At 46.7% G+C, this 15,803-nt stretch overlaps 1 protein-coding gene across 1 annotated transcript in view; it reads left to right on the top strand.

The window, feature by feature from the left end:
- Positions 1–15,341, top strand: part of LOC120017865 (exocyst complex component 6-like) — a 56,996-nt gene extending 41,655 nt beyond the window's left edge. Inside the window, exons 9-11 of the mRNA XM_038960827.1 lie at positions 2,183–2,256; positions 8,709–8,821; positions 14,628–15,341. Of these exons, the coding sequence (XP_038816755.1) occupies positions 2,183–2,256; positions 8,709–8,821; positions 14,628–14,760 (320 nt within the window). The 3' untranslated portion in view covers positions 14,761–15,341. The remainder of the gene's footprint in view (positions 1–2,182; positions 2,257–8,708; positions 8,822–14,627) is intronic.
- The last annotated feature ends 462 nt before the right edge of the window (positions 15,342–15,803 follow it).

Raw genomic sequence — 15,803 nt, 5'->3', positions numbered from 1 at the left:
TGTTTCCCGGTCAAGTCGCTCAGTGTTTCACGGTCAAGTCGCTCAGTGTTTCACGGTCAAGTCGCTTAGTGTTTCACGGTCAAGTCTCTTAGTGTTTCACGGTCAAGTCTCTTAGTGTTTCACGGTCAAGTCTCTCAGTGTTTCACGGTCAAGTCTCTCAGTGTTTCACGGTCAAGTCGCTCAGTGTTTCCCGGTCAAGTCGCTTAGTGTTTCCCGGTCAAGTCGCTCAGTGTTTCACGGTCAAGTCGCTCAGTGTTTCACGGTCAAGTCTCTTAGTGTTTCACGGTCAAGTCTCTTAGTGTTTCCCGGTCAAGTCTCTTAGTGTTTCACGGTCAAGTCGCTCAGTGTTTCACGGTCAAGTCGCTCAGTGTTTCCCGGTCAAGTCGCTCAGTGTTTCACGGTCAAGTCTCTTAGTGTTTCACGGTCAAGTCTCTCAGTGTTTCGCGGTCAAGTCTCTTAGTGTTTCCCGGTCAAGTCTCTTAGTGTTTCACGGTCAAGCTGCTTAGTGTTTCACGGTCAAGTCTCTTAGTGTTTCACGGTCAAGTCTCTTAGTGTTTCACGGTGTACCAGCACCACAGTAATATATCAACCTCATGATACTTATGATACCAACATTTCAGGATACCCTGGTACTGTTTTATATGATACTACCAATCTAAAGAACCAGCTGACTCCTGTTATAAAGTAATTTTGTTAATAAATTCACTTAAAATGGTTTAAGCAAAAACATCTGTCTTTTTGTATGCACCGGTCCAATAATGTCCACTTCACCTTCATGCCATCTCCCCTGTGGCAGCTGTCACTCACAGCTGTAATCAGCCACATCACCTTCCAGCCATCACTCACAGCTGTAATCAGCCACATCACCTTCCAGCCATCATTCACAGCTGTAATCAGCCACATCACCTTCCAGCCATCACTCACAGCTGTAATCAGCCACATCACCTTCCAGCCATCACTCACAGCTGTAATCAGCCACATCACCTTCCAGCCATCACTCACAGCTGTAATCAGCCACATCACCTTCCAGCCATCACTCACAGCTGTAATCAGCCACATCACCTTCCAGCCATCACTCACAGCTGTAATCAGCCACATCACCTTCCAGCCGCATCACCTTCCAGCCGCATCACCTTCCAGCCGCATCACCTTCCAGCCGCATCACCTTCCAGCCGCATCACCTTCCAGCCACATCACTTTCCTGCCACATCACTTTCCTGCCACATCACCTTCCAGCCACATCACTTTCCTGCCACATCACTTTCCTGCCACATCACCTTCCAGCCACATCACCTTCCAGCCGCATCAACTTCCAGCCGCATCACCTTCCAGCCGCATCACCGTCCAGCCGCATCACCGTCCAGCCGCATCACCGTCCAGCCGCATCACCTTCCTGCCACATCACCTTCCTGCCACATCACCTTCCAGCCACATCACTTTCCAGCCACATCACCTTCCAGCCACACACCTTCCAGCCGCATCACCTTCCAGCCGCATCACCTTCCAGCCGCATCACCTTCCAGCCACATCACCTTCCAGCCACATCACCTTCCTGCCACATCACCTTCCTGCCACATCACCTTCCTGCCACATCACCTTCCTGCCACATCACCTTGATGGCCAAACCCCGGCCAAACCCGGACGATGCTGGGCCAATTGTTCGCCGCCCTATGGGACTCACAATCACGGCCGGTTATGATACAGCCTGGATTCGAACCAGGGTGTCGGTTGTGACTCCTCAAGCACTGAGATGCAGTGCCTTAGACCGCTGCGCCACTCAGGAGTTCCTGTGGGCCTGGGCTGTGACAGCCGAGTCCCTGTGTGTGTCTTGGTCTTGTACCTGGTGCTTCCCTAAAAGCCCCTCAGGGCCCCTGATGCAGGGTGAACCAGAGTTCAGCTCCTGGGTTCAGCAGGCCGGTTCATATGTCTCTGAGGAATCTCTTGACCTCTACCAAACGTAGAGTTCTCCAAGACATTTCAGGTCTAGAAGAGGTTAAGGTTTTTAGGTGATCATGCAGTGTCTTACTCTTAACCTGACTCTGTTTTGATTTCATTTATTCCCACTGTAAAGCCCTTTATATAAAGGTTCACTTATCCCCTGACAGAATACATATCGCTTCTGTAGGCTTGTCAGTGACAGTAGGTGATGGTGGTCATTGACTGTTACTGTCTTCTGTTCCAGTGTTTGCCAGCTCAGAGCCTGTGCCAGGATTCCAGGGAGACACTTTACAGCTGGCATTCATCGACCTCCGACAGGTAAGCAGTATACCTCTCATCCTACGGCCAACTGTTCCCCTGTCCTGTGACCCAACACAACCTCTCCTCTGACCCAACACAACCTCTCCTGTGACCCAACACAACCTCTCCTGTGACCCAACACAACCTCTCCTGTGACCCAACACAACCTCTCCTGTGACCCAACACAACCTCTCCTCTGACCGACTGGTCCCCTCTCCTGTGACCCAACACGACCTCTCCTCTGACCGACTGGTCCCCTCTCCTGTGACCCAACACGACCTCTCCTCTGACCGACTGGTCCCCTCTCCTGTGACCCAACACGACCTCTCCTCTGACCGACTGGTCCCCTCTCCTGTGACCCAACACGACCTCTCCTCTGACCGACTGGTCCCCTCTCCTGTGACCCAACACGACCTCTCCTCTGACCGACTGGTCCCCTCTCCTGTGACCCAACATGACCTCTCCTCTGACCCAGTAGCACACTGTCCCTGTAGGTCAGGATTAGCCCTACATTACCCTGACTCCAAGCCACCTGTTCTGGATCCATTAAGCCATCACCAGCTCTGCTAACAGCTCTCTCTTACTCTCTATGTGACCTGGTTAATCTGGGCCTCAGGTCAGGAATGGGTTAGTACTGTTACAGCAGGTTGAGGTTACACAGAGGGGAACCAGCATGTCCCCTCTGGGAGGGAGGGAGGGAGGGAGGGAGGGAGGGAGGGAGGGAGGGAGGGAGGGAGGGAGGGAGAATCTTACCGTCTGCAAACATTTGGTTTGTCTTAGCAAGTTGTGGCTGAAATCAATTGTGTTAGCCAGCTAACATACTCATAAAGCACCCTGGGATCACTACTCACTACTCATAAAGCACCCTGGGATCACTCACTACTCATAAAGCACCCTGGGATCACTCACTACTCATAAAGCACCCTGGGATCACTACTCACTACTCATAAAGCACCCTGGGATCACTCACTACTCATAAAGCACCCTGGGATCACTCACTACTCATAAAGCACCCTGGGATCACTACTCACTACTCATAAAGCACCCTGGGATCACTACTCACTACTCATAAAGCACCCTGGGATCACTCACTACTCATAAAGCACCCTGGGATCACTCACTACTCATAAAGCACCCTGGGATCACTACTCACTACTCATAAAGCACCCTGGGATCACTCACTACTCATAAAGCACCCTGGGATCACTCACTACTCATAAAGCACCCTGGGATCACTACTCACTACTCATAAAGCACCCTGGGATCACTACTCACTACTCATAAAGCACCCTGGGATCACTCACTACTCATAAAGCACCCTGGGATCACTCACTACTCATAAAGCATCCTGTGATCACTCACTACTCATAAAGCATCCTGTGATCACTCACTACTCATAAAGCACCCTGGGATCACTCACTACTCATAAAGCATCCTGGGATCACTACTCATAAAGCACCCTGGGATCACTCACTACTCATAAAGCACCCTGGGATCACTACTCACTACTCATAAAGCATCCTGGGATCACTCACTACTCATAAAGCAGCCTGGGATCACTCACTACTCATAAAGCACCCTGGGATCACTCACTACTCATAAAGCATCCTGGGATCACTCACTACTCATAAAGCACCATGGGATCACTCACTACTCATAAAGCACCCTGGGATCACTCACTACTCATAAAGCACCCTGGGATCACTCACTACTCATAAAGCACCCTGGGATCACTCACTACTCATAAAGCACCCTGGGATCACTCACTACTCATAAAGCACCCTGGGATCACTCACTACTCATAAAGCACCCTGGGATCACTCACTACTCATAAAGCACCCTGGGATCACTCACTACTCATAAAGCACCCTGGGATCACTCACTACTCATAAAGCACCCTGGGATCACTCACTACTCATAAAGCACCCTGGGATCACTACTCACTACTCATAAAGCACCCTGGGATCACTACTCACTACTCATAAAGCACCCTGGGATCACTACTCACTACTCATAAAGCACCCTGGGATCACTACTCACTACTCATAAAGCACCCTGGGATCACTCACTACTCATAAAGCACCCTGGGATCACTCACTACTCATAAAGCATCCTGGGATCACTCACTACTCATAAAGCACCCTGGGATCACTCACTACTCATAAAGCATCCTGGGATCACTACTCACTACTCATAAAGCATCCTGGGATCACTCACTACTCATAAAGCACCCTGGGATCACTCACTACTCATAAAGCACCCTGGGATCACTCACTACTCATAAAGCACCCTGGGATCACTCACTACTCATAAAGCACCCTGGGATCACTCACTACTCATAAAGCACCCTGGGATCACTCACTACTCATAAAGCACCCTGGGATCACTCACTACTCATAGAGCACCCTGGGATCACTCACTACTCATAAAGCACCCTGGGATCACTACTCACTACTCATAAAGCACCCTGGGATCACTACTCACTACTCATAAAGCACCCTGGGATCACTACTCACTACTCATAAAGCACCCTGGGATCACTACTCATAAAGCACCCTGGGATCACTACTCACTACTCATAAACCACCCTGGGATCACTCACTACTCATAAAGCACCCTGGGATCACTCACTACTCATAAAGCACCCTGGGATCACTCACTACTCATAAAGCACCCTGGGATCACTACTCACTACTCATAATCCACCCTGGGATCACTCACTACTCATAAAGCACCCTGGGATCACTCACTAATCATAAAGCACATTTACAGCTCCTGTATCAGGCCAGATCTGGTGCGTCTGCAGAGAGCTCCTGTATCAGGCCAGATCTGGTGCGTCTGTAGAGAGCTCCTGTATCAGGCCAGATCTGGTGCGTCTGTAGAGAGCTCCTGTATCAGGCCAGATCTGTCTTTAGGCCAGGGAGGGTTGACCTCCGATGAGGAGAGACATCCCAACGTCTCTCTGCTAATTACTGCATGGCACTAATGGGCGCCTGCTTACTTGATGTTTTACATATGAAACAATCTAAAATATTAGTGAGGTGTGGGAGTCCCTAAAGGAGAATCCTCAAGGCCTGGTGACCTGTGGTGACCTGTGGTGACCTGGAAGTTGAACCCTAATGCATAGTGCATGTTACCGTTCATTCACCATGCCTCATTCCACTGGATAAGATCCTTGGATACGATGTGAAGATGAGACCCTACAATCACAAACACTTGTCTCTCAATATGCATTCTACCGTGCGCCACACTGTCATGCTCAGACCACGTTCTTGTGAGGATGAGAGTGTGGAGAACACATAAACAGTTTGGGATCCTTCCATTCTACTCTGCTGATTGGGTCAGGGAGGGGAGAAGAGACCTGGGGAACAGTTTGGGATCCTTCCATTCTACTCTGCTGATTGGGTCAGGGAGGGGAGAAGAGACCTGGGGAACAGTTTGGGATCCTTCCATTCTACTCTGCTGATTGGGTCAGGGAGGGGAGAAGAGACCTGGGAACAGTTTGGGATCCTTCCATTCTACTCTGCTGATTGGGTCAGGGAGGGGAGTAGAGACCTGGGAACAGTTTGAGATCCTTCCATTCTACTCTGCTGATTGGGTCAGGGAGGGGAGAAGAGACCTGGGAACAGTTTGGGATCCTTCCATTCTACTCTGCTGATTGGGTCAGGGAGGGGAGTAGAGACCTGGGAACAGTTTGAGATCCTTCCATTCTACTCTGCTGATTGGGTCAGGGAGGGGAGAAGAGACCTGGGGAACAGTTTGGGATCCTTCCATTCTACTCTGCTGATTGGGTCAGGGAGGGGAGAAGAGACCTGGGGAACAGTTTGGGATCCTTCCATTCTACTCTGCTGATTGGGTCAGGGAGGGGAGAAGAGACCTGGGAACAGTTTGGGATCCTTCCATTCTACTCTGCTGATTGGGTCAGGGAGGGGAGAAGAGACCTGGGGACAGTTTGAGATCCTTCCATTCTACTCTGCTGATTGGGTCAGGGAGGGGAGAAGAGACCTGGGAACAGTTTGGGATCCTTCCATTCTACTCTGCTGATTGGGTCAGGGAGGGGAGAAGAGACCTGGGAACAGTTTGGGATCCTTCCATTCTACTCTGCTGATTGGGTCAGGGAGGGGAGAAGAGACCTGGGGACAGTTTGGGATCCTTCCATTCTACTCTGCTGATTGGGTCAGGGAGGGGAGAAGAGACCTGGGAACAGTTTGGGATCCTTCCATTCTACTCTGCTGATTGGGTCAGGGAGGGGAGAAGAGACCTGGGAACAGTTTGGGATCCTTCCATTCTACTCTGCTGATTGGGTCAGGGAGGGGAGAAGAGACCTGGGAACAGTTTGGGATCCTTCCATTCTACTCTGCTGATTGGGTCAGGGAGGGGAGTAGAGACCTGGGAACAGTTTGAGATCCTTCCATTCTACTCTGCTGATTGGGTCAGGGAGGGGAGAAGAGACCTGGGGACAGTTTGGGATCCTTCCATTCTACTCTGCTGATTGGGTCAGGGAGGGGAGAAGAGACCTGGGGACAGTTTGGGATCCTTCCATTCTACTCTGATCAGAACAGGAGTGGTCCATTCTACTCTGATCAGAACAGGAGTGGTCCATTCTACTCTGATCAGAACAGGAGTGGTCCATTCTACTCTGATCAGAACAGGAGTGGTCCATTCTACTCTGATCAGAACAGGAGTGGTCCATTCTACTCTGATCAGAACAGGAGTGGTCCATTCTACTCTGATCAGAACAGGAGTGGTCCATTCTACTCTGATCAGAACAGGAGTGGTCCATTCTACTCTGATCAGAACAGGAGTGGTCCATTCTACTCTGATGAGATCAGGAGTGGTCCATTCTACTCTGATCAGAACAGGAGTGGTCCATTCTACTCTGATCAGAACAGGAGTGGTCCATTCTACTCTGATCAGAACAGGAGCGGTCCATTCTACTCTGAGCAGAACAGGAGCGGTCCATTCTACTCTGATCAGAACAGGAGCGGTCCATTCTACTCTGATCAGAACAGGAGTGGTCCATTCTACTCTGATCAGAACAGGAGCGGTCCATTCTACTCTGATCAGAACAGGAGCGGTCCATTCTACTCTGATCAGAACAGGAGCGGTCCATTCTACTCTGATCAGAACAGGAGCGGTCCATTCTACTCTGATCAGAACAGGAGTGGTCCATTCTACTCTGAGCAGAACAGGAGCGGTCCATTCTACTCTGATCAGAACAGGAGTGGTCCATATCTCTGAATAGCACCTCACTACCCAGAACCCTCCTAGTAGGTGTGAGTGGCAGTAGTTCTAAGCCTCTGGCTCTATAGACCCCTTCATAAAATCCACCCAGCAGCTTCCCAGTCCACTCCCATTAGCATACACTGAGAGGGGCTTTCAGTCTTTACAGCATCAGTCTCCCAGCTCCTCTTCCTGTTGAATGAGAGGCACTAGGTGGTGCAGAGGCCATGAAGTCACTTGACGGTCTAGGGGAGAGTTACGAGACAATTGAAAGCTGGCCATTGATCCAGGACAGCCCTTTTAACCTCCCTTCCAAAAGTTGGCACCCTACACTGGGCAATGTCCCCAATCACTGTCCTGAGATATTTATTTAGACCAGAGGAAAGAGTGCCCACTACTGGCCCTCCAACACCACTTCCAGCAGCATCTGGTCTCCCATCCAGGGACCGACCAGGACCAACCCTGCTTAGCTTCAGAGGCCAGAGTCCCTCCTACTGGCCCTCCAGCAGCATCTGGTCTCCCATCCAGGGACCGACCAGGACCAACCCTGCTTAGCTTCAGAGGCCAGAGTCCCTCCTACTGGCCCTCCAGCACCATCTGGTCTCCCATCCAGGGACCGACCAGGACCAACCCTGCTTAGCTTCAGAGGCCAGAGTGCCTCCTACTGGCCCTCCACCACCATCTGTTCTCCCATCCAGGGCCCGACCAGGACCAACCCTGCTTAGCTTCAGAGGCCAGAGTCCCTCCTACTGGCCCTCCAGCAGCATCTGGTCTCCCATCCAGGGACCGACCAGGACCAACCCTGCTTAGCTTCAGAGGCCAGAGTCCCTCCTACTGGCCCTCCAGCAGCATCTGGTCTCCCATCCAGGGACCGACCAGGACCAACCCTGCTTAGCTTCAGAGGCCAGAGTCCCTCCTACTGGCCCTCCAGCACCATCTGGTCTCCCATCCAGGGACCGACCAGGACCAACCCTGCTTAGCTTCAGAGGCCAGAGTGCCTCCTACTGGCCCTCCACCACCATCTGTTCTCCCATCCAGGGCCCGACCAGGACCAACCCTGCTTAGCTTCAGAGGCCAGAGTGCCTCCTACTGGCCCTCCACCACCATCTGGTCTCCCATCCAGGGCCCGACCAGGACCAACCCTGCTTAGCTTCAGAGGCCAGCCAGCAGTGGGCTGCAGGGTGCTATACCGCTGTCTTTTTCCTCACTAACTCCCAGAATAATGTCCTCTCTGTGTGTTGATTCAGCTGCTGGACCTGTTCATGGTGTGGGACTGGTCTACGTACCTGGCTGACTACGGACAGCCCACCTCCAAGTACCTCCGGGTCAACCCCTCTACTGCACTAGCACTTTTGGAAAAGTGAGTACTGCCGTTTCTACTGTCTCCACTCAATGTGTAGTCAGTTCTACTGTCTCTACTCAATGTGTAGTCAGTTCTACTGTCTCTACTCAATGTGTAGTCAGTTCTACTGTCTCTACTCAATGTGTAGTCAGTTCTACTGTCTCTACTCAATGTGTAGTCAGTTCTACTGTCTCTACTCAATGTGTAGTCAGTTCTACTGTCTCTACTCAATGTGTAGTCAGTTCTACTGTCTCTACTCAATGTGTAGTCAGTTCTACTGTCTCTACTCAATGTGTAGTCAGTTCTACTGTCTCTACTCAATGTGTAGTCAGTTCTACTGTCTCTACTCAATGTGTAGTCAGTTTGTAGTTCTACTGTCTTTACTCAATGTGTAGTCAGTTCTACTGTCTTTACTCAATGTGTAGTCAGTTCTACTGCCTTTACTCAATGTGTAGTCAGTTCTACTGCCTTTACTCAATGTGTAGTCAGTTCTACTGTCTCTACTCAATGTGTAGTCAGTTCTACTGTCTCTACTCAATGTGTAGTCAGTTCTACTGTCTCTACTCAATGTGTAGTCAGTTCTACTGTCTCTACTCAATGTGTAGTCAGTTCTACTGTCTCTACTCAATGTGTAGTCAGTTCTACTGTCTCTACTCAATGTGTAGTCAGTTCTACTGTCTCTACTCAATGTGTAGTCAGTTCTACTGTCTCTACTCAATGTGTAGTCAGTTCTACTGTCTCTACTCAATGTGTAGTCAGTTCTACTGTCTCTACTCAATGTGTAGTCAGTTCTACTGTCTCTACTCAATGTGTAGTCAGTTCTACTGTCTCTACTCAATGTGTAGTCAGTTCTACTGTCTCTACTCAATGTGTAGTCAGTTCTACTGTCTCTACTCAATGTGTAGTCAGTTCTACTGTCTCTACTCAATGTGTAGTCAGTTCTACTGTCTCTACTCAATGTGTAGTCAGTTCTACTGTCTCTACTCAATGTGTAGTCAGTTCTACTGTCTCTACTCAATGTGTAGTCAGTTCTACTGTCTCTACTCAATGTGTAGTCAGTTTGTAGTTCTACTGTCTTTACTCAATGTGTAGTCAGTTTGTAGTTCTACTGTCTTTACTCAATGTGTAGTCAGTTCTACTGCCTTTACTCAATGTGTAGTCAGTTCTACTGCCTTTACTCAATGTGTAGTCAGTTCTACTGTCTCCACTCAATGTGTAGTCAGTTCTACTGTCTTTACTCAATGTATAGTCAGTTCTACTGTCTTTACTCAATGTGTAGTCAGTTCTACTGTCTCTACTCAATGTGTAGTCAGTTTGTAGTTCTACTGTCTCTACTCAATGTGTAGTCAGTTTGTAGTTCTACTGTCTTTATTCAATGTGTAGTCAGTTTGTAGTTCTACTGTCCTGGTTAGACCGAAATTAGTCAGACTGTCTTCTCTAACCCGCTAGAGTGCTTAGTCTGGCCTGTATCTGTTATCTACATATTCACTAGTAGACCTCTTAGTCTGTATCTGTTATCTACATATTCACTACTAGACCTCTTAGTCTGTATCTGTTATCTACATATTCACTACTAGACCTCTTAGTCTGTATCTGTTATCTACATATTCACTACTAGACCTCTTAGTCTGTATCTGTTATCTACATATTCACTACTAGACCTCTTAGTCTGTATCTGTTATCTACATATTCACTACCAGACCTCTTAGTCTGTATCTGTTATCTCCATATTCACTACTAGACCTCTTAGTCTGTATCTGTTATCTACATATTCACTACTAGACCTCTTAGTCTGTATCTGTTATCTACATATTCACTACTAGACCTCTTAGTCTGTATCTGTTATCTCCATATTCACTACTAGACCTCTTAGTCTGTATCTGTTATCTACATATTCACTACTAGACCTCTTAGTCTGTATCTGTTATCTACATATTCACTACTAGACCTCATAGTCTGTATCTACATATTCACTACTAGACCTCTTAGTCTGTATCTGTTATCTCCATATTCACTACTAGACCTCTTAGTCTGTATCTGTTATCTACATATTCACTACTAGACCTCTTAGTCTGTATCTGTTATCTACATATTCACTACTAGACCTCTTAGTCTGTATCTGTTATCTCCATATTCACTACTAGACCTCTTAGTCTGTATCTGTTATCTACATATTCACTACTAGACCTCTTAGTCTGTATCTGTTATCTACATATTCACTACTAGACCTCTTAGTCTGTATCTGTTATCTACATATTCACTACTAGACCTCTTAGTCTGTATCTGTTATCTCCATATTCACTACTAGACCTCTTAGTCTGTATCTGTTATCTACATATTCACTAATAGACCTCTTAGTCTGTATCTGTTATCTACATATTCACTACTAGACCTCTTAGTCTGTATCTGTTATCTACATATTCACTACTAGACCTCTTAGTCTGTATCTGTTATCTACATATTCACTACTAGACCTCTTAGTCTGTATCTGTTATCTCCATATTCACTACTAGACCTCTTAGTCTGTATCTGTTATCTCCATATTCACTACTAGACCTCTTAGTCTGTATCTGTTATCTACATATTCACTACTAGACCTCTTAGTCTGTATCTGTTATCTACATATTCACTACTAGACCTCTTAGTCTGTATCTGTTATCTCCATATTCACTACTAGACCTCTTAGTCTGTATCTGTTATCTACATATTCACTACTAGACCTCTTAGTCTGTATCTGTTATCTCCATATTCACTACTAGACCTCTTAGTCTGTATCTGTTATCTTCATATTCACTACTAGACCTCTTAGTCTGTATCTGTTATCTTCATATTCACTACTTCTTCTTTTCTCTTGTCTACTTGACCTTTGAACCTCTACCATGCAGAGTCTACAGGGGGTATGTTATACATTTTGGCTTATTTGTTACTTTTCATAGTCTGGTGTCCTTTGAAAGTAATTTACTCCATATGGGTTAAGGATCATTTACACCATATGGGTTAAGGATCATTTACACCATATGGGTTAAGGGTCATTTACACCATATGGGTTAAGGGTCATTTACTCCATATGGGTTAAGGGTCATTTACACCATATAGGTTAAGGGTCATTTACTCCATATGGGTTAAGGGTCATTTACACCATATGGGTTAAGGGTCATTTACTCCATATGGGTTAAGGGTCATTTACTCCATATGGGTTAAGGGTCATTTACACCATATGGGTTAAGGGTCATTTACACCATATGGGTTAAGGGTCATTTACACCGTATGGGTTAAGGGTCATTTACACCATATGGGTTAAGGGTCATTTACACCATATGGGTTAAGGGTCATTTACTCCATATGGGTTAAGGGTCATTTACACCATATGGGTTAAGGGTCATTTACACCATATGGGTTAAGGGTCATTTACACCATATGGGTTAAGGGTCATTTACACCATATGGGTTAAGGGTCATTTACTCCATATGGGTTAAGGGTCATTTACACCATATGGGTTAAGGGTCATTTACACCATATGGGTTAAGGGTCATTTACACCATATGGGTTAAGGGTCATTTACACCATATGGGTTAAGGGTCATTTACACCATATGGGTTAAGGGTCATTTACACCATATGGGTTAAGGGTCATTTACTCCATATGGGTTAAGGGTCATTTACTCCATATGGGTTAAGGGTCATTTACACCATATGGGTAAAGGGTCATTTACACCATATGGGTAAAGGGTCATTTACTCCATATGGGTTAAGGGTCATTTACTCCATATGGGTTAAGGGTCATTTACACCATATGGGTTAAGGGTCATTTACTCCATATGGGTTAAGGGTCATTTACACCATATGGGTAAAGGGTCATTTACTCCATATGGGTAAAGGGTCATTTACTCCATATGGGTTAAGGGTCATTTACTCCATATGGGTTAAGGGTCATTTACTCCATATGGGTTAAGGGTCATTTACTCCATATGGGTTAAGGGTCATTTACTCCATATGGGTTAAGGGTCATTTACTCCATATGGGTTAAGGGTCATTTACTCCATATGGGTCAAGGGTCATTTACTCCATATGGGTCAAGGGTCATTTACACCATATGGGTCAAGGGTCATTTACACCATATGGGTCAAGGGTCATTTACACCATATGGGTCAAGGGTCATTTACACCATATGGGTCAAGGGTCATTTACACCATATGGGTCAAGGGTCATTTACACCATATGGGTCAAGGGTCATTTACACCATATGGGTCAAGGGTCATTTACACCATATGGGTCAAGGGTCATTTACTCCATATGGGTTAAGGGTCATTTACTCCATATGGGTTAAGGGTCCTTTACACCGTATGGGTTAAGGGTCCTTTACACCGTATGGGTTAAGGGTCCTTTACACCGTATGGGTTATGGGTCATTTACTCCGTATGGGTTAAGGGTCATTTACTCCGTATGGGTTAAGGGTCATTTACACCGTATGGTTTAAGGGTCATTTACACCATATGGGTTAAGGGTCATTTACTCCATATGGGTTAAGGGTCATTTACACCATATGGGTTAAGGGTCATTTACTCCATATGGGTTAAGGGTCATTTACACCATATGGGTCAAGGGTCATTTACACCATATGGGTCAAGGGTCATTTACACCATATGGGTTAAGGGTCATTTACACCATATGGGTTAAGGGTCATTTACACCATATGGGTTAAGGGTCATTTACACCATATGGGTTAAGGGTCATTTACTCCATATGGGTTAAGGGTCATTTACTCCATATGGGTTAAGGGTCATTTACACCGTATGGGTTAAGGGTCATTTACTCCATATGGGTTAAGGGTCATTTACACCGTATGGGTTAAGGGTCATTTACACCGTATGGGTTAAGGGTCATTTACTCCATATGGGTTAAGGGTCATTTACACCGTATGGGTTAAGGGTCATTTACACCGTATGGGTTAAGGGTCATTTACTCCATATGGGTTAAGGGTCATTTACACCATATGGGTTAAGGGTCATTTACACCATATGGGTTAAGGGTCATTTACACCATATGGGTTAAGGGTCATTTACACCATATGGGTTAAGGGTCATTTACACCATATGGGTTAAGGGTCATTTACTCCATATGGGTTAAGGGTCATTTACACCATATGGGTTAAGGGTCATTTACACCATATGGGTTAAGGGTCATTTACACCATATGGGTTAAGGGTCATTTACTCCATATGGGTTAAGGGTCATTTACTCCATATGGGTTAAGGGTCATTTACTCCATATGGGTTAAGGGTCATTTACACCATATGGGTTAAGGGTCATTTACACCATATGGGTTAAGGGTCATTTACACCATATGGGTTAAGGGTCATTTACACCATATGGGTTAAGGGTCATTTACACCATATGGGTTAAGGGTCATTTACACCATATGGGTTAAGGGTCATTTACTCCATATGGGTTAAGGGTCATTTACTCCATATGGGTTAAGGGTCATTTACTCCATATGGGTTAAGGGTCATTTACCAAATAAAATAAGTCTCTATTCTTTATGTGGGCAATAATCCCTCTCTCTTCCCCTCTCTCTTCCCCCCTCCCTTCCTCTCTCTTCCCCCCTCCCTTCCCCCTCCCTTCCTCTCGCTTCTCCCTCCCACCCACCCACCCTCTCTTTCATTTCTCTCACTCCCTCTCTCAATCTCTCCCCCTCCTTCTCTCCATCTCTCTCTCTCTCTCCCTTCCTCCCTCTCTCTCTCCATCTCTCTCTCTCTCCATCTCTCTCTCTCTCTCTATCTCTCCCTCTCTCTCTCTCTCCCTACTCCCTCTCTCTCTCCCCTCCAGAATGAAGGACACCAGTAAGAAGAACAACATATTTTCTCAGTTCAGGAAGAATGACCGAGACAAACAGAAGCTTATTGAGACAGTGGTGAAACAGCTGAGGAGCCTGGTCAATGGAATGTCTCAACACTCCTAGAACAGAGATGGACAGACAGACAGACAGACAGACAGACAGACAGACAGACAGACAGACAGACAGACAGACAGACAGACAGACAGACAGACAGACAGACAGACAGACAGACAGACAGACAGACAGACAGAGACCAACCAACCATCACCTTTCAGTTTCACCAGATTCGCTGCATATTGTAAATAAGGAGAAGACGACACACAAAAACAGACGAGACATCGAGCTAAAACATTTTCTCTGTCGGGAATGAGAAAAGAGTGAAATGTTTTAAATGTATTTTCTAAAGGCTCAGAATACTATGTTTTGTATATAGTGAGAGTGCAGTGATTGGTATCACCACGGTGATGTAAGGAATGTAAAGATGGCATCTCAGATGAAGACTGAACAGGAAACTGATGTTCACTAGGGGAAGTGGCCCAGATAAGGGGACTGAGCCATCAAATATAGGCTCCAATCCCCGGAGCCCTATGGACCCTATCTGCCCTGCTCTAAAGTAGTGCACTATATAGGGAATAGGGCCCTGGTCTCAAGTAGTGCACTATATAGGGAATAGGGCCCTGGTCTCAAGTAGTGCACTATATAGGGAATAGGGCCCTGCTCTAAAGTAGTGCACTATATAGGGAATAGGGCCCTGGTCTAAAGTAGTGCACTATGTAGGGAATAGGGCCCTGCTCTAAAGTAGTGCACTATATAGGGAATAGGGCCCTGGTCTAAAGTAGTGCACTATGTAGGGAATAGGGCCCTGGTCTAAAGTAGTGCACTATATAGGGAATAGGGCCCTGCTCTAAAGTAGTGCACTATGTAGGGAATAGGGCCCTGCTCTAAAGTAGTGCACTATATAGGGAATAGGGCCCTGCTCTAAAGTAGTGCACTATATAGGGAATAGGGCCCTGCTCTAAAGTAGTGCACTATGTAGGGAATAGGGCCCTGGTCTAAAGTAGTGCACTATATAGGGAATAGGGCCCTGCTCTAAAGTAGTGCACTATGTAGGGAATAGGGCCCTGTTCTAAAGTAGTGCACTATATAGGGAATAGGGCCCTGCTCTA

Source organism: Salvelinus namaycush, chromosome 22 (assembly GCF_016432855.1).
Source record: "Salvelinus namaycush isolate Seneca chromosome 22, SaNama_1.0, whole genome shotgun sequence".
Classification (NCBI taxonomy): Eukaryota; Metazoa; Chordata; class Actinopteri; order Salmoniformes; family Salmonidae; genus Salvelinus; species Salvelinus namaycush.
The sequence above is the reverse complement of the archived record's forward strand: the minus strand, read 5'-3'. Positions and strand labels throughout refer to the sequence as shown.